We start from the raw sequence: 20,497 nt of genomic DNA on the forward strand, positions 1-20,497 counted from the left end.
GTCTTAAAATCTAGAGTCTTAAAATCACTGCTGGAGTTTAATTTTTAACTCCAGTGTTCATGAGTTGAGGTTTCTTTAAACAAGTAACTGCAGGGCACCTGGGTGGCTCAGTTGGTTAAGCGGCCGACGTCGGCTCAGGTCACGATCTCACGGTCCGTGAGTTCGAGCCCTGCGTCGGGCTCTGTGCTGACCGCTCAGAGCCTGGAGTCTGTTTCAGATTCTGTGTCTCCCTCTCTCTGACCCTCCCCCGTTCATGCCCTGTTTCTCTCTGTCTCAAAAATAAATAAATGTTAAAAAAATTTTTTTTAAAACAAGTAACTGCTATGTACCTCAGTTGCCGCTTCTCTAAATTGGGGATAAATCCTGACTAATTTATTTCACAGGAATCAAATGACAGGAAATTACCCCATATGGCATAACGTATGAAAGCACTATTATTTACATCTTTTCTTTTATACTCCTATATAATTAAAAGAATACTAACACCATTTCAAAGATACAAATTTAGGTACAAATAACTGGTACCTGTTGCAAAAATAAGTACCTGAGCTGCTTTGTTTCGGGTTTCTTCTAATTGTCTCTGACACTCCAGAGCCTCTTGTTCAGCCTTCAATTTCAAAAGGGCCAAGTCTCTTTCATGGCGTTGCTGCTGCGCCTTCAAAATTAAAAAATGATCAACTATTAATTCTAAGACGCTAAACTATTTTAACACAGTGACTATATTACACGTAATGCTATTTTCCTAACACAAATTTTTTGAAGCAACCAATGAGAGCTTAAAGGAAAGACAGCAAATAGGATGGACACAAATCATTTATCAAAGACTTAATGACCACCTACTATGTGTCAAATAATGTAGTAATATAAAAAATTTCCAAGGCACACAGGACTAAGAACTCATACTAAAAAGCTGGATTCAAAGCAAAATCGATAGTACCTCTTTTTTTTTTTTTTTTTAATTTTTTTTTTTAAACGTTTATTTATTTTTGAGACAGAGAGAGACAGAGCATGAACAGGGGAGGGGCAGAGAGAGAGGGAGACACAGAATCTGAAACAGGCTCCAGGCTCTGAGCGGTCAGCACAGAGCCCGACGCGGGGCTTGAACTCACAGACCGTGAGATCATGACCTGAGCCGAAGTCGGACGCTTAACCGACCAAGCCACCCAGGCGCCCCAGTACCTAACTCTTTAGAAGAGATTAAAATGTCCTATGTGTAAACATAAAGATAACACCTCACATCTCAGAATTTTATGATTCCTTTATTTTGGCTGTGAAGGAGCAGTTTCATAAAAATGTTTCCCCAAAGAAGGTCTCCTTCTCACCAGGACCCTTTGTTTCCATTATTCCATACAATGCTACCTATAAATTTATATTTTTTTCATTGGTTCTGGAATAGTGCTAAATGTAGGTTTTCTAAAGGTGGTGAGGTTGTATATAAAGTTATACAATGCCCTGCACAAATACGAAAGCCCAGAATTATAATTATATTCATAAAATGGTAGAAAAACTCAGTGCTTTTTTGGATTCCTAGGTAAGCATGGCTCTGGGGTCATTTCTCCATTCCAGTGACATAACCACCATAGTTGTTATAAGTCCCTCCCCCTTCTCCTGAAGGGAACACTTGGAAATGTCTGGGAAATTTTTGCTGTCATGACTGGACAGTACTGCTGTCATTTGTTGGGAGAGGTGCAGGAATGCTGAACTTCTTGCAAAGTATGGGACAATTCCACACAAAGAACACTCTTTAGATATTTGGGAAGGAACAACTACAATATAAAATCGGAAGAAAAAACTATTTACAATAGCACCAAAAGACATAAAATATTTGGGAAGAAATTTAAAAATGTGTAAGATCTTGGGGCACCTGGGTGGCCCAGTAGGATAAGTGACCAACTCTTGATTTTGGCTCAAGTCATGATTTCGCAGTTCGTGAGTTTGAGCCCCACATCAGGCTCTGTGCTGATGGTGCAGAGCCTGCTTGGGATTCTCCCTCTCTCCTCTCTCTGCCCCTCCTATGTGTTCTCTCTCTCTCTCTCCCTCTCTCTCTCTCTCTCTCTCTCTCTCAAAATAAGTAAAATAAACTTTTAAAAACATTTTTTAAATGTGTAAGATCTTTACACTGAAAATTACATTGCTGAAATATTTTTAAAACCTAAGTAGACACAGATATCACATTCATGAATTAGAAAATGCCACCGTTAAGATATAAAGTCTTGAGAATGTAAGCTGGTGCAGCCACTCTGGAAAACAGTATAGAGGTTCCTCAGAAAACTAAAAATGGAACTACCCTACGGCCCAGCAATTGCACTACTAGGTATTTATCCAAGGGATAGAGGTGTGCTGTTTCAAAAGGACACATGCACCCCCATGTTTATTGCAGCACCATCAACAATAGCCCAAGTATGGAAAGAGCCCAAATGTCCATCAACAGATGAATGGATAAAGAAGATGTGGTATTGGTATACACACACACACACACACACACACACACACAAAGGAGTATTACTCGGCAATCAAAAAGAATGGAATCTTGCCATATGCAACTATGTGGATGGAACTGGAGGGTATTATGCTAAGTGAAATTAGGGCAAGACAAGTATCATATGACTTCACTCATATGAGGACTTTAAGAGACAAAACAGATGAGCATAAGGGAAGGGAAGCAAAAATCATATAAAAACAGGGAGGGGGACAAAACATAAGAGGCTCTTAAATATGGAGAACAAACAGAGGGTTACTGGAGGAGGTGTGGGAGGGGGGACAGGCTAAATGGGTAAGGGGCACTAAGGCATCTACTCCTGAAATCATTGTTGCACTATATGCTAACTAATTTGGATGTAAATTTAAAAAATTAAATTAAATTAAAAAAATTTTTTTTAATGTTATATAGCACAGAAAAAAAAAAAAAAAACAACTATAAAGTCTACCCCCAAATTGATCTGACTCTTTTTTTTTAATAATTTTTTAAAATAAGATTTCATAACTTGGGCATTACACTTAAAATTGAGATTTCTAGATTTTCTTGGAAATCATCTATAGATTCAATGCCATTCAAATCAAAATTATACCACGCATTTTTTTTCCTTTTCTTTTTTTTGTGTGTAAACTGATAAACTGATTAACTGATTCTAAAAGTTATGCAGAAATGTAAAAAAAAAACCTAAAATGGCCAAAACCACCTTGAGAAAGAACAAAGTTGAAGTAATTACACTCTGATTTCATGACTCACTCTAAAGACATGTTAAAACAGTATGGTGCTGGAGTTAAGGATAGACAAACAGATCAATGGAAAAGGACAGAGTCCAGAAACAGATTGACACATAAGTGACTACTTAATTGTTGATAAAGGTGCCTAGGTAATTTAAGTCTTTTTAAGAAAATAGTGATGAAACAACTGAAAATCTACATGGAGGAAAAGATAAACTTTGGTCCCTTCTTCACACCCCATAATTAACTTGAGATGGTTCACACACTTAAATATAAAAGCCAAAACTATAACACTTTTTGGAAAAACATAAAAGAATATTTTTGTTACAGTACCTTAATATCTTAGGATAGGCAAAGATTTCTTAGAAATCAAAAGGGACTACCATAAAAGAAAAAAATTAAAAACTAGATTTCATTAAAACTAAAATATTCTGCACTTCAAAAGATACAGTTTAAAAATGAAAGGGCAAAAAAGAATTTTTTTTTTAATTAAAAGGCAAGCCAAGGACAGGGAAACAGTACTTGAAATATATCTGAAAAGGACCTGTGTCTAGAATATATAAAGAACTCCTACAACTCAACAACAACCTTATTATGAAATAGGCAAAAAATCTGAATATTCACAAAAGACAATGTGGGAATGGTCAATAAATACACAAAAAGATTATCAACCTATCAGTCATAAAAGAAACACAAATTAAAACCACAATGGGCCACTACTTCACTCTCACTAGGATGCCTAGAATAGCAAATGACAGCAAGGACAGGGAGCAACTGGGACTCTCACATGAGAGTCAGATGTTACAACTACTTTGGAAAACAGTATAACAGTTTCATACGAAGTTAAACATACACTTTTACTTGACCCAAGCAATTACGCTCCTGGGTATTAAAGCAAGAAAAATGAAAGCATATGTTGAATACAGAGTTGTAAAAAATATTCATAACAGGAATATTTATAATAGCCCCAAACTGGAAATAATATCAATGTACATCAACAGGAGGAGGGATAAACAAACTATATTACACTGATCAATGGAATATTACTCAGACAAAAATCAACACAAACAAAACAATGGATACTGCAAGGATGAATCTTAAAAACATTATACCACATAAAATAAGCGAAACACAACAGAGTACAAAGTATATTTCCATTTATATGAAGTTTTAGACCAGGCAAAAATAAAACCACAGTGATTAGGAATCAGAACAGTAACTCTCTAGGAGAGAGGATTAACTAAAAAGGACCATGGGTGAACTTTCTGAAGTGACAGAAGTATTCCATATTTTGATTAAGGTGGTGGTTATACTGATCAAAACCAATCGAACTATGGAACACTTAAAATCTGTATATTTTAGTATATTGTAAATACTAAGTTTTATTGTTTTTGTTTTTTTTTTTAAAAGATAACCAACAGAACTTTTATGTAGGAACACTACGTAGACCTTTATTAGATGTTTATTCGCTAAGGAAAAGTGCACATTATCCTGGCTTTACCAAATAGCTGGATCTCAGAAACTTTTCTTTCTGGTACAAATAAAACATTAAAAGCAAAAACAGAAATAAAAGGTCATCTCTGACTTGTCAGTGAAAAAGACAATACTGAGACCTGTCCAATTAGCTGATGTTCACAGTCATTTTAAAAAGCAGAGAACAAGGAAAATAAAGGATTTGAGAGAGAATGACTGAATTACTGTTTTGCTGCCAAATGTCAGATGTTTCATTTTCTTTTTAGTACTCTGTGTGATAGTTTTCCCACAGTTATTTATAGGTGCTGTATGTCACGCTATTTTTTTCTACTTGGCAGGATAAAGTTTTGTGTGTTGCTGTTATTACTGTTTTTGTCGTCTACCTCATCATTGAAACGATTTTAAATAGAAAAAGAAAAAACCCAGAAAGCTAAAGAAGAAAACTCCACAAATACCTTTATGATCTGAGCCAGAGACACGCTCTCCTGCTGAGCCAGCGATATGCCCCTAACTCTCTCCACATCTGAGAGCTGGCGCACGGACTCCTCAATGGCACTCAAGTAACTGAGTTCTGCCGCCATTCGATGCTGGAGGCCAGCAGGAGAAAAGCGCTTAGAACCTGGAAGGCATAATAACTGTCAAATGTAAAAAAGCTCACGTGAAGCAACATCTCAGATTTCTGATATTCATTTCTTGTCTTATGACCCAAAACGTGGGCGCCTGGGTGGCTGGGTCAGTTGAGCTGCAGACTCTTGATTTCAGCTCGGGTTGTGATCTCAGAGTCGTGGGATCGAGCCCCAGGTGGGGCTCCACACGGAGCATGGAGGCTACTTAGGATTCTCTCTCTCACTCTCTGCGCCTCTCCCTGTCTCACGCTCTCTCTTTCTCACTCTAAAATTAAATTAATTAATTAATTAAGAGCCAAAAGAGTTTGTTTTCCATTGTGGGAAAAGACAGTGACTTATTAATAGTACAATGTACATTTTTCAGGTGTGTTTTACTAATGCTGACAAAATGGGGAAAATCACCACTGCTGAATCTGTACTTCTTTTCCTGCATAGTTTTTAATACTTCAAAAAGTAATCACATTCACTTGAGATAACATTTCCCTACAGTTCGACTGAAAGAAAAAGGATTTTAAGGGAAAAAAATAGTACTTGAAATTACAACTACATGGATCTACTTGCCTGGTGCCGAGGCCATCTCTGAGGGCGTTCTGCTGGCAGGAGGGTTCATGTCAGTAAAAGGTGCATTAGGCTTAAATCCTGTCACAGATGGAGGCATTATTACCGAGGATTTAGATCTTTCCAATGAAGTTCCTGGAAGGTCAAACTGCAACAATTTCTGGGAACTTGGAGATAGGGGAGAAGTTGGAGTTTTCTGAGATCTTCCCTTGTCTGATGAGACACTAGAAGTTTTGTTTTATAAAGATGTTAGAGAAAGGAAAACTACTTCAAGAACCAGCTAAACATTTCATAAGAACAGCATGCATTACATTCTGTATCTAAACGCTAGCTTTTAAAGGCTGTGTGTGATTCAGGCTTTCAATCATTGAACACAGTCGCCATGTTGAGTGAATGACTAGGAGTAGGTCTCTAACTGCCAGATCTGCAGTGGTGAATGAGCAAGGCACAAACCCTGCCCAAAATAATAAAATAGAAAAGGAGTCTCAATTAAATTGGCACTTAACTCTTTCCTCTACAATGTACATATATAATAAATCACTTATTATAGTGGAGGCAAAACCTTCTAATATACTTAGACCTTGTACAGCAATAAAATTATAGCTATTTATAAAAGGTACAGTCAAGCCTATCTTATAAAAAATGTCTTAAAATATCTCTGAAAGAGAATAAAGTATAATTTTGTATTAAAAATCAAATGACAAAACTTCTCTTTTGTTATCTGTCTTAACCCAGAGCCACAGCAAAAAGTTACTTTCATATTAACCATATTTAAGTACTTTATATATATTCATTTGTTTCCATCTGCCTTTTAATGCTACAGTTCTTTCCTGAACTTTCTAATATGAAGTAATCCCTCAGAAGCAGTCTGACTGGAATAACTCTTAAGGTATTTATTTCAACAGAAGGCACAGGTCTAGTCCCTCTCTGAGAAATTTGGCTCATATTAAAGTTACTATTTCTCATAACAAGAAGATGTTGTCAAGCACTAAACATTTATTTATTGAATAAATTACTTAAGGTACTCCATAAAGCATGTTAGCCCAGTTAACATATTCCTAACACAGTAAAACAAGTTTACTTTTAGCTTTAATAAAACCAGGAGATAGTTTTCAAAGGTAGACATTTCTCCTACACCCAGCATATAAATATTTGAATTAAAGTAGTCTTAAGAGGCACTTCCTTGTTTACCGTGACCTTTAACTTACTATTCATGGTTTATAGAAATACTATTTCTAGTAGTCTGACAACTTCATTTATGGAACATAAAAAGAATTTTATTACTTCTGTCTAATAGATTTCCAAGAAAGAGTTACAACACAATATCAAAACCAAGTACTCTGCCTGAACCTCACCTTACAGTTTTATAAGCTGAATTTTTATTGCTCTGCCCAGAAGATTTACCTAGACTAGTATTTCCAAAACTATGCTTCCAGTGATACTAACAAGTTTCCCCAAAAATAAAAAGAACAGAAAGCTAAAGAGCTTGGGGACAGAGAGTGACTAAGCCAAATAAGCTAAGAAAAAAATGGGTGAAATAATTTTTTAAAAATCTGACACTTCTGGGGTGCCTGGGTGACTCAGTTGGTTGAGCGTCTGACTTTGGCTCAGGTCATGATCTCACGGTTCCTGAGTTAGAGCCATGCATAAGGCTCTCTGCTGTCAGCACAGAGCCCACTTCAGATCCTCTGTCCCCCTCTCTCTCTGCACCTCTCCTGCTCCCATTATCTCTCTCAAAAATAAATAAACATTTTTTAAAAATCTGGACTCTTCATCAAAGCTTCAAATCATTTTATCCACTGTGAATCTCCATGGGGAGAAGAGTTCTAGTCTATAGTATGGACCATTTATCAAACTTATTTGGCTATGGATTCTGTTTCAGAAATGTTTAACTTTACAGATTTTGGTAAATAAATCATCAGAATATCTCTAAAGAAAGGTAGTTTTCTGAATTCCAAAATCAATGAAAAAGAAATTAAAATTCTATTTTAAATACAGCAATGATGGTATTAACAATATAAGATATGTAGCATGAAAGCATTAAAAATGATTATCTGTATGTGACACTGCACTACTGTACTAGAAAAAGCATACAGTTAGTTTAAATTTCCAGAAGGACAAAATCAGTGCAATAGATAAAAAGCCATGTGAACAGGGGCACCTGGGTGGCTCAGTTGGTTGAGTGTGGATTCTTAATTTCAGCCCAGGTCATGATCTCAGAGTTGTGAGATTGAGCCCAGTGCCAGGCTCCACGCTGAGTGTGGAGTCTGTTTAAGATTCCACATTCTTGGGGGGCCTGGGTGGCTCAGTCAGTTAAGCATCCGACTTCGGCTCAGGTCATGATCTCGCGGTTTGTGGGTTCAAGCCCCACGTGGGGTTCTGTGCTGATAGCTCAGAGCCTGGAGCCTGCTTCGGATTCTGTGTCCCCCCCTCTCTCTGCTCCTCCCCTGCTCATACTCTGTTCTCTCTGTCTCTTAAGAAACGTTAAAAAGAAAATTTTTTTTAAGAGTAAAAAAAAAAAAGATTCCCTCTCCCTCTGCCCCTCCCCTGCTCACACATGTCCACGTATCCACTCTTTCTCTCGGAAAAAAAAAAAAAAAAAAAAAGAAAAGCCATGTGGGCAAAGGAATAGAAACTGTACATGAAGAAATAACTGAAGGTCATTTGTAAGCAACACGTTAAATGTATACTATAGAATATTAAAAAGAAGAAAAAAAGAGTATGTAAGCCCTGTAATCAATAGAAGAGTGAGATTTCAAAATCTGCTTGAGTTATCAAGTAAGTTGAGCAGGAGAGAAAAGTTTGAGGAAGAAACAAACAATGAGACAAAAGGATGCTAAGTAGTTGTGTTAAAAGAGTGGAAGAACACAGATGAGAAGAATGTATGGACCAAGGGAATGAGATAGCTCGTGACAGCCTAGTGAAACACTTCAAGTAAAGTTAAGTTCTTGGGAGTTCATCTGCAGAGTAGCTGTGAGCTCGCAGAGTACCCTAAGGAGAGCAATTGCTTGGTCAAAGGATGAGTCAACATAACAACTGTGGCAATGGCATTTGGAATAGAAAGGTGGATTGTGCTAGAGAAAGAATACTCCCAAGAGAGGCTATAATAGTTTAGGTGAGAGATGACCATATATTAAAATATAAAGACTCAAACTATGAACCAAACCACAAAGGCTATTCAGAAAATACAGCAATTTATTGAATGGATTCTCTGAACATCAAAGATATTGTAACTTTAATTAAATATGAATTACAGGATAAAATACGTATTACTTTACCTCACAGAATGCCCAGAAAGATCCTCTAAAATGCTATCAGTGTCAAGAGTCTGCTCAAAGTCTTTAACAGAAACTTTGCTACTGGTCCCAGATTTCTTTCCTTGATGAGAGCCACGTTCTGAGCCAGAGTGTACTTTCTCCTCATCAAGAAGTGAGTTCTGAACATTTCCAGTGAGTGAATCCAGCCCTGTAAAGCAAATTTCTTATAAAGCTGATTCCCAATGTTAGAAGCTCCTGAGAAGAAACTGATACCTCGATTTCAACAAAGTAATAAAATGTACAGGTCAGAATATTTAAAAACTGGCTTATTTTTAAAAGTTATTTTTCGGGGCGCCTGGGTGGCTCAGTCGGTTGAGCGTCTGACTTCAGCTCAGGTCACGATCTCGCGGTCCGTGAGTTCGAGCCCTGCGTCGGGCTCTGGGCTGATGGCTCAGAGCCTGGAGCCTGCTTCCGATTCTGTGTCTCCCTCTCTCTCTGCCCCTCCCCCGTTCATGTTCTGTCTCTCTCTGTCTCAAAAATAAATAAAAAACGTTAAAAAAATAAAAAAAATAAAAGTTATTTTTCATATATAAAATAAAGTAGTCCATCCTTCTGCTTCCATTTAAGGAGACTGAAGTTTCTTCCATTAATATCCTCCACTTGCTGTTAAAAAACAAATTGTTCTTAAACCGAATGGTAAAAAAAGACAAGCATATTAAGCAAGAATGAAGTACTACCCTATCTCTATGAAAAAGTAACCAAGAATAAGTTTTTCAAGGATAAAACCCAGGAGTGGGAGAAAAATGGTATCAAATGCCACTGAACTACACAACCATTTTGAAGAATTTATGACAAGAACCACAGACCAGATTCATAAAACTGGTCTTATTTTCTAACTCAGAATAATCTTACTTCTAGGAGTATCTTAAATAGATTATTGAAATAAACACAAATTATGCATGATATTCAATGTACGACTTTAAAATTTTTTAAATTTCAACCTAAACCTCCAACAACTGCAGAGTTGTCTAAATTATATAGATAATAGTAACTTGAACATTTAAATAACACTTTGTAATTTAAAATGCATTCCACATGTTACTTTATGGCTCTTGTAAACATGTTATGAACTGAATACCATCTGCTCAACTTACTAACGAGGTAACTAGAAATCTGTGAAGCTAAATAACTTGCCGGAGGATACGTGGTCAAAGACCAGAAATAGGACATAAACACAGGCCTCATGACTTTAAGTCCAGTGCATGTGATGTGTGTATCAACAGCAACATGGAGAAGTATTTGTTACATTTAAAAAAGCAGGGAAATGGGGCGCCTGGGTGGCTCAGTCGGTTAACCATCTGACTTTGGCTCCGGTCATGATCTCACAGTTCATGAGTTCGAGCCCTGCATCGGGCCCTGTGCTGACAGATCAGAGAGAGCCTGCTTCTTCAGATTCTGTCTCTCTCTCTTTCTCTCTCCCCCTTCCCCTGCTGCACTCTCTCTCTCTCAAAAATAAATAAACATTAAAAAAAGGGGGAGGGGGAATAAGGGGAAAAATGAGGGGCACTCGGGTGGCTCAGCTGGTTAAGTGTCTTGACTTAGGCTCTGGTCATGATCTCAAGCTTCATGAGTTTGAGCCCCACATCAGGCCCTGTGTTGACAGCTCAGAGCCTGGAGCTTTCTTCAGATTCTGGGTCTCCCTCTCTCTCTGCCCCTACCCTGCTTGTGCGCGCTCTCTCCCTCTCTCTCTCAAAAATAAACATTAATTAATTAATTAATTACATAAATACATAAATAAACAAATAAAAAGTCAAAACAACCATAGCATATGAAAAGTATTAAGCCCAACAAGCAATCAAAGAAATGCAAACCACCTCAAATAAGATGCCATTTCTTCATTATTAGATTAGCAAATATTTTTAAGCCCCGAGTGTTATTCAGTACATACAGAAAAGGATACTCATTATTTTCATGGGAGTGCAAACTGATACATCCTTTCTGGAGGACAGCTTAAAAATGCATAAAAATAATTTTTGTTCCCCTTTGACTCCAAAATTTCACCTCATTTGTGGTAATTCATTCTAGGATGCTATGTAAAGATGTGCACCATGAATTAGATATGCTGATCACATTATCACAAGGGGGGGCTAAAAACACACAAATGATCTAAGGAATTATCAATCAGAATGGACTCTATAATCTAAAACCTATTTATGATCCCTAGGCCAAAAGCAAGCTGCTAATACTGGGTATCTCTAATTTTTCCATAATAAAAATGAATTTCTTTTTTCATTTAAATTTATAAATTTAATTATAATTTAATTCATTCATTATTCTTTATTCATTAATTCTTTATTCTTTGAAAACAAGCACACGATTTAAAAATTGCTCTTGATTTCAACCAACTAGAAACTGTAATATTTGTCCCTACTTTAAAAGATTGCCAAATGAGAGTATATTTATATATTTTAAAGTTAAATTAAGATAAAAATATTTTCTTATGATTATCACTTTAATCTACTGAGGACTTTCAACCATTATTGAGATTATTTTTGTATGAGCAGGCAGACACTCTTTTTCACCACTAGATGGAGCATATACAACAAAAATTACACTGATTTTAGAACTTGGGTACACAGGAGAAACTAAGTTTTACATGATGCAGTATAAAGTACATTACATAGGGTTTGCTTGTTTTTAAAGGCATTGTAAGAGGGGATCGGGGTAAATGAATTCCACAAAACACGACCTATATTTCATCTAGTTATATTTTAGATCATTTTTTAAAACTTACGAGTATTGCTTATACTCATATTTAATATATCATAATATTTTAAGTTGTATAGTATATTATAGTAGAAGGCAAGCTGGATTTGGGAGTCAGAAGTCATTATCCAGGCTTTACCAACAACTGGCTAGTAACCTTAGGTGAGACACTAAGAAAGCAGGAGCGCCTGTGTGGCTCAGTCGGTTATTTGTCCAACTCTTAATTTTGGCTCAGGTCTTGATCTCATGGTCATGAAATCAAGCCCCACATCGGGCTCTGTGGTGTCAGGCTCTGTGCTGGGCATAGAGCCTACTCAAGATACTTTCTCTCTCCCTCTCCTTCTGCCCCTCTCCCGCACAAGCATGCACATGCATGTTCTCTCTCAAATAAATAAAAACAAAAACAAAACAAAACAATTGCAAAATAAAAGAACTGAGCAAGTTCAGCACATCCCAAAATGTGTCCAGCTGAATCCAAATGACCTAACATGTTGCTGGAAGAAATGATTCTGTGAACAAATAAATTTGGAAAATACTTCATACTGATGCCTCAAGACTCATCCTAAAATAAATAGCGCATGTTGGCATATTAAATGTGTTGATAAATCCTGTAGGAAAAAAGCTTACTTCACTCTAAAAGCATTCCCAAATTTATGGAACCATGGAGCTCTTTTATATCAGAACACTTCTGAAGCAGCCTATCTGACTGCATCAGTATTTCATAAAAAAAGACAGACACTGGCAAGTGTTGGTAAAATGATGTCTAATGTTCCCACCAAAAACTTTCAGAACAATCTATAAGAGAGTTATGCTAGCTAATGATTAAGAAATAATTTCTCCTAGTGCTCTCCTATTAGGGGTATAAAGTGGCATTAACTTTCTGAAGGGCTATTTGGCAAAATGTATCCAAATTCCTTTTTTTTTTTTTAAGCTTATTTATTTTTGGAGAGACAGAGAGAGAGAGAGAGAGAGAGAGAGAGAGAGAGAGTGCAAAAGCATGCGAAGGGCAGAGAGAGGGAGAGACAGAATCCCAAGCAGGCTCTGCAATGTCAGTGCAAAAGCCCGATGCAGGGCTCAAACTCAGAAACTCTGAGATCATGACCTGAACAGAGATCAAGAGTTGGACACTAAACCAACTGAGCTACCCAGGCGCCGCAAAATATATCCAAGTTCTAAACATGACATACTCCTTGCCCCATTACCTCACTTCTAGGATTTTACCTTACGGGAAAGAACCAGATTAATGCATAAAAATACATTTATAAGGATATTCAATGCAGCAGTGTTCATAATGGAAAACAGAAATAGAGACTAACCTAAATGTCCAGGAACAGGAAATCTGCTAAATAAATTACAACATACTAAAACAATAAAACATTAGATAGTCATTACAAAGGGTGATCCATATTTACTGACAGAGAAAGGTATCTGTAACCCACTGACAGAACAAAACAGCATGTAAAAAAAATGTGATCCCATATATGTAACATCTCCTATTTACATATGCTTACAAATTGTCTGGAAGGAATCTTACTAAAAATCTTAACTTCTTTTACAACTATTCATCCATCTATAATCCTTGATTTTTTATCACTGCAAATGTATTCCTTTTGTATTAAACAAGGGATTTATAATGTTATATATCAAAAGGCATTGTTTTAATGACAAAAAAATATGAAAACTAATTATGTTTTATCACAAAGAAATGCATCTAACTTCTTATGGAATTAAATTATACCTTTAGATCGCTACCACAAAATGACTGGTAAGAGAAAACACTACCATGTAGAATTCCACTTACATTCTTTTTTTCCTTTCTTCCCTTTAGAAGACGCAGATGAGCGAGACGATGCAGCAGACTGGGCCCCTGACGAGCGCTGGGAGGTAATGTCCACAGAGGACAGGTCATAGGCAGATTTTCTGCTACAATGGTCCTCCTGAAGGCCCACACTGCCAGCTGCGATACTGCCAAAGAACAAGCGACAGTGGTTAAAGAATGACTAAAAAACCCTAAAACCACTAAAACTGTAGATATTTTAAAATCTATTAATCACAAGGAGAATATAACCATAATCAAAGATAACCTTCCACCTTCCTGTTTTGGTTTCTTACTACCATAAGTTTAGATTGTTCCCTGTGGCTTAACTTATTACTGAAAAAAATCTAAGGGAGTTATCTACTGAAGTGAAACCAATAAAAATGGATAATTCAGACACTTAAAAGTAAAAATACAGGGGTGCCTAGGTGGCTCAGTCAGTTGAGCGTCCAACTCTTCGTTTTGGCTTAGGTCATGATCTCATGGTTTGTGGGATCGAGTCTTGCACTGGGTTCCCCACTGACAGCATGGAGCCTGCTTGGAATTCTCTCCCTCTCTTTGTCCTTCCCCCACTCGCATGTGCTCTCTTTCTCTAAGTAAATAAACTTTAAAAGTAATTTAATCTTTTCTTTAGAGTTCAAAATTTAAAACTAGACTTTGCCCACTTTAATTTTAGTAATACTTACTTCCATTAGTCTAACCAGATAGAACTAATTTTCAAAACATCATCCAATAATTTTATATGGATTACAATATGTAATTTGTGAAGAAAATGATATTGAATGTGAGTAATTACAGACTACTTTACATGGTAGCAAGATTTAGGAAGGAAATTCTCCCTGGCAAAGTCTGATTCACTTACTACAGGACTGTGTACAAGTAACATAACCTGGATGCTTCAGTTTCCTCTCTATAGCAGGAATAGTAGCAATAATACTTGCCACATCAGGCTATTGTAAGAATGAGTTAATACAAGCAAAGTCCCCTCAGTCCTCTCAGTGCCTTGTACATTGTGTCTAATAAATATTAACATTATAACTTAATAGTATAGTTTTATACTATATTATATTATATACTATAGTATCTATTGTATCAATTAAGAATTAATTAAATTAATTGATTAATAATACTATATTAACATGATTAATCTAATTTTTCAAAGGCTTGCAAGAGTTTAGACGTTCTCCCAATTAGGAAAAAATAAATACTGATTTACTTGGGATCATGGAGTCAAGGATCTAACGGGTCATCCTCAATTCTATCACAGAAAACCATTTCTTAATCCCCTTACATTAGTACACCATGGGATAGTTTCCCAACATCCTCCTCTACCAGGGGTTCGCAGATTGATTTAACAACTTACATTCTGCTTACTATGTGCCAGGCCGTGTTCTAAGTACTTTTTATTTCACTGAATATTCATAACATGCTATGAGGCAGGAACGATTTATTTTCCCTATTTTACAGAGAAGGAAACCGAAGCAGAGAGGGTTAAACAGTATGCCTGAAGACAAACAACTAGTATCAGGAGAGCCAGGATTTCAACCCAGACAGTCTGGATCCAGAGCCCATGCTCTTAATAAGTACTATGCTATGCAGCCTCTACACTGTGTCTTCAAACAAAGGAAAGTAAGAGTCACACCACAGTTCTCATTTGTAAAGTTTTCTCACTCTTTGGATTTTAGTCCATATTGTCAACATTTTCTTACTTAGGTTCAAGAGCTGATTTTCTTTCTGTCAAAGTCCCACTCCCTGGAGAGGAGACAAAGTCATCTTCATATGAAACACTGCTCACAGGGGTCGTGACGGCATTTAAAGGCCGCGAGGCTGAGGTTCCTCTTTCCAACCTGTCTTCAAACCCTGTCAAAAGTAGTAGTTGAAATATGCTTTAAAACAAAAACAAAACCACTACCAGCAAAGCATTCCACAAGATGGGGATTAACAACGTGGATTTAGGGAACGTTTTAGTTTGCTTTTATTAGTGCTTCTTTTCAATTTATCTTTATATCTAACAATACATTTTAAACATTTTATTAATGAAATTTGCCAACATACAAGTAGAGAAAATAGCATAATGAAACCAAGGAATCCATCACGCAGCTTCAAGAATTACTTCCTATTCCCTTCATTTCTCACTCCCCTCCCCAGACTATTTGGAAGCAAATCCTAAGTAAGATATCATTTCAACTCTAAGTATTTCAGTTTAACTATAAAATCTTAATGAAAATCTAAAAGGATTTAAGAAAAAACACAATTTTCTTACAAAAAAATGTGGGTATTGTTTAAAAAGCATTTTGAGGGGTGCACGGGGGGCTCAGTCGCTTGAGCATCTGACTTCAACTCAGGTCATGATCTCACAGTTCGTGGGTTCGAGCCCCGTGTCGGGCTCTGTGCTGATAACTCAGAGCCTAGAGCCTGCTTCAGATTCTGTGTCTCCCTTTCTCTCTGTCCCTCCCCAACTCACACTCTGCCCCACCCCCCCCAATAAATAAAGAAATAAATTTTTTAAAAATTAAAAAATAAAAAGCATTTTGCTTTCATCAAAAATACTTTAAAAATACCCCATATAGAAATAGTGTTAATACAGAAATAAATGTTAAACAAAAAGAGACCAACAGCATGTAATAGGCCTGCACAAGATCATAACAAAGTAGCTAAATACGAATTCTAGAAAAATGCACTGCAATACCCAGTTAAGCCTAAATGAACAGATGAAATCAATTCACTTATCAAATAAGTTGCTCACTGTGTAGAATGGAAATAAAAAACCCACAGATATCAATAGCTGACTTAAGGCTCAGCCTCATTCTCTGAACTGGAAATTCTAAGGTTATGTTAGCATAAAATGAGTAGCATCCACCTACAGTAGAAGAACAGAGAAAGGGATTTGAAGGAATTGAGTCTATCAGGGAGAAGAAAGAAACTTTAGAAGTTAATTGTTTCACAACCCCAATATATAGCTACATTACTGTTCGAAGTCTGAATATTTTTAAAATTAGGTTTAACAAGCAGTAGTAGTTTCCATATTAGAAATGTTACTACAGTTGCCCCTCAGTTCTTGACCACTATATTCCCAATGACTCACCAATCAGTGTATTAGGAAATACAGCTATTTTCTATCTAAATACATACCCATGGTCACAGAAAACCTAGTGTATATTTGATACATACCTATCCCAAACACCACCTATGAAGTAGACCAAAATTTCTACAACTACCTATCAACTATGGTTCATGACAGTAACAACTAAAAAATGAAATTTTAAAGATTAAATTGTAATACTCTAGTGGAAGCTTGCAGATAATTTAGATTAACTTAGACTAATTTAGACAATAAGTCCCCACTATCCTCATAATGAATAATGAAAATTTGTACTTAAGTATTATCTTGTACAGAATTATTAAATGATTTATCTTAACACACAAATAGCACAAGGCTTAGTTATTTTTCTCACCTTTTCCATACAACTGATAGGATTTTGTAAAAATATTAATGACACTATGTGGACTTCCCTTTGCCAATTCTTCCCATGGTCCTTTGCTTTGTGTACCACCTATGTGCCCAAAAAGTGGCAAGAATTTTTCAGCTTCCTTCTGAAATTCTTTGATGGGTTCATAACCATTTCTTTCACCAGCACAAAATTCCTTTTCCTTTAAGATTTCTGCTACCTTCAATGGGGGCTGTCCATCATGGCCTCCCTCTTCTTCAGAGAGACTCCCTTCACTAAGAAGAGGCCCTTCACTGACTGAATCTGTGCTGGAACCAAGAGACAATTTGGCTTTGTCTTGAGAACAAGCTTGCATATCAGAGCTAGAAGAGTCAGTCTGCCTCTTACACAATTGTGTCAGCAGCCCTTCTGGTTTGGGACCGGGGGATCGCATTCTAAACCTTGATATGGCGCTGTGAGGTCTTATCATCTCAGGAAGCTTTTTAAATTCACTAAGGTTGCCTACACCAGGAAGATCGTCATCAAAAGTTGCATGAGATACACAGGTTCCCATCATCTTTTGAATTCGGGCAGAGAAAATATCTTCAGTATCCTCTTTCATAGGTGGACTTGGAGCCTTCGTCCAAGATCCATCCTCTTGGGGTGTTCGCTGTACATCATACTCAGTGCTCCATACTGACCCATAGTTAATGTTAGCCCCAGCTAATTTCTTGGCTTCACTTTCAATCCTGCTGGACAGAGAAGCAGCTGTTGCTTTCAAGGCTTCAATACGATCCAGTTTACTTTTATACTGGCTGGCACTAGGTTTTAACAAGGCATCTGGATGAGCAGCTGGTGAGGTCAGATATGGTTGAGGTGTAAAAGTTAATGGCCCTGAGGCCATATTATGATTCTTCCTGGGTGGTAAAATAGATTCAAAATCCTTATTCAAAATTCCTACATGCTCTAGACTCAAGAGATGGGAGAGTAAATTTCCAGCTGTTCCAGCAAGAGGCTGTGGTTGAGAATTGTGGACTCGTGGGCTCAATCTGTCAGGCTGCATCCAAGTAGGTTCCATCAGGTCCTTTCTAGAAATGAAAGTCACAGTATGTTAGTTAAGACAGTAACTCATGACTAAGCCACCAGTTTTTTTAACTTCTTTTTTTTTTCTCATAAGAGTAACACATACTCACCACCAAAAAAAAAAAAAAGGACAGGCAAAGAGGATAAAAAAGACAGCGATCTCTCATAGCTAAACAATGAGAAATAGGCACTATTAATATTTCATTTAGAATTATATCTTTTCCAAACATTTTTCTTTTTTCAACGTTTTTTATTTATTTTTGGGACAGAGAGAGACAGAGCATGAACGGGGGAGGGGCAGAGAGAGAGGGAGACACAGAATCGGAAACAGGCTCCAGGCTCCGAGCCATCAGCCCAGAGCCTGACGCGGGGCTCGAACTCACGGACCGCGAGATCGTGACCTGGCTGAAGTCGGACGCTTAACCGACTGCGCCACCCAGGCGCCCCAATCCAAACATGTTTCTATGTGTGTGTTGTGTTCTGGCATTGTTATTTTCATAAAAATGGAACGTCATGCAAACTGCTTTCTTCAACTAAGACATATTTTTTAAACTATTAATTAAAGAGAAGGCTTTATAACCTTTAAAACTCTGTGAACAAAATTCTTTACAACATGGCTCTACTCCTTCCTTTAAAAATAATGTTATATATGGGGCGCCTGGGTGGCTCAGTTAGTTGAGCGTCCGACTTCGGCTCAGGTCATGATCTCACGGCTCGTGAGTTCGAGCCCCACGTCGGGCTCTGTGCTGACAGCTCAGAGCCTGGAGCCTGCTTGGGATTCTGTGTGTGTGTCTCTCTCTCTGCCCCTAACCCACTCACATTCTGTCTTTGTCTCTCTCAAAAATAAATAAAGATTAAAAAAAAAAAATTTTAAATAATGTTATATAAAAGAGAAATGCTTAAGGTTGCTAACTACTAACATAGGCATGAGTCATTATTCTAATCAACAAATATTTAATAAATGTTTATGTTTAACATTATACATACTGAAGAAATAAGGAGATTATTACGATGTCTTTTTTTTCAAGATTTTATTTTTAAGCAATCTCTACATCATAGGGCTAGAACTCATGACCCCAAGATCAAGAGTCACACTCTCCACCAACTGAGCCAGCCAGGCACCCCTATAATTTCATTCTAAAAAAAAAAAATTAATGAACATCAAACCATGAATACCAATGCAAAACTATGAATACCCATTATGAATATACAATACAGAGAAGGTTGTCCATAAAATAGAGAAACCAAACAAAGATGTCCTAGATGACATTATATAATTCACCTACATTTCCAGACCATGGACATTCTGTATATTTAGAGATATTATAAAAAACAATTAAAGCTCAATGTGAACTATTAAGAAGATGCTTATAAAAAATAACTTGAAGTTTTGTCCTTGGTCTTGTCCATTATTTTTAGATGATGACATAAAGATATTCTTATAAAATTCACAGATGACAGAAAGCTAGGATGCATGGCTAACCCAACAAATCAAATTATGATTCAAAGTTAGCTGGACAGGCTGCAACCAAACTAGTATGGAGAAATGGGAAGCCTTAGAAAGTAAATACAAAAGAATTACCTGGAGGAGGGGAAGCAGAGTGAAAAGAGAACTGAAAAGCGTGGAAAGCATGTCACGCAAGGTTTAGTTAGAGGTTGTATAATAGCAATCTTTGGTGTTGAAGGGCTGCTATAAAAAGGGAATGAAGGAAGACTCATGCATAGATTCTATGCCACAAAATATGAAGTGTGAGGTTATTAGGCCTCAAACTAAGCTGGCAGTAATGGGAATACAAAGGAGGTTATAGGGGCACCTGGGTGGCTCAGTCAGTTAAGCATCTGACTCTTGATTTCAGCTCAGGTTATGATCTCACAGTTCATGAGTTTGAGCCCCACATTGGGATCTGTACTGATAGGGAGGAGCCTGCTTGGGATTCCCTCCCTCCCTCTGTCTCTCTCTCTCTCAATATAAATGAATAAACTTTAAAAACAAATGAACAACCAAAAAAATGAAGTTATAAACATAAAAGATATTGCTAAGTAAAAATCCAAGATCTTTAAATTCAAGTATTTCAATGCCAATTACGTGCCAGGCACTATGTTGATGATAGAGGCACAGGGGAGACAAAAATGGAAAGACTTAATTCAGTTAAGACTAAATCCTTACTCTTTAGTTTCTAAGATCTAGCAGGGATGAGACACTAATAAATAGCTAAACTACAATCTCATAAGTACTAATATAAAGACATATAAAGTTCAATAGAGTGTGGAGAGAAAAGAATA

At 36.9% G+C, this 20,497-nt stretch overlaps 1 protein-coding gene across 3 annotated transcripts in view; it reads right to left on the reverse strand.

Annotated features, from left to right (window-relative positions):
• Window positions 1-20,497, reverse strand: part of CEP350 (centrosomal protein 350) — a 155,877-nt gene that overhangs the window by 83,010 nt on the left and 52,370 nt on the right. For all 3 annotated transcript variants that reach the window (XM_078440525.2, XM_078440524.2, XM_078440526.2), the window contains exons 12-18: window positions 17,159-18,219; window positions 15,413-15,563; window positions 13,689-13,852; window positions 9,143-9,329; window positions 5,868-6,088; window positions 5,136-5,299; window positions 545-655 (exon numbers count right to left, since the gene is read on the reverse strand). In XM_078440525.2, the coding sequence (XP_078296651.2) occupies window positions 545-655; window positions 5,136-5,299; window positions 5,868-6,088; window positions 9,143-9,329; window positions 13,689-13,852; window positions 15,413-15,563; window positions 17,159-18,219 (2,059 nt within the window). The remainder of the gene's footprint in view (window positions 1-544; window positions 656-5,135; window positions 5,300-5,867; window positions 6,089-9,142; window positions 9,330-13,688; window positions 13,853-15,412; window positions 15,564-17,158; window positions 18,220-20,497) is intronic.

Source organism: Panthera onca, chromosome F1 (assembly GCF_046562875.1).
Source record: "Panthera onca isolate mPanOnc1 chromosome F1, mPanOnc1 haplotype 2, whole genome shotgun sequence".
NCBI classification, from domain to species: Eukaryota; Metazoa; Chordata; class Mammalia; order Carnivora; family Felidae; genus Panthera; species Panthera onca.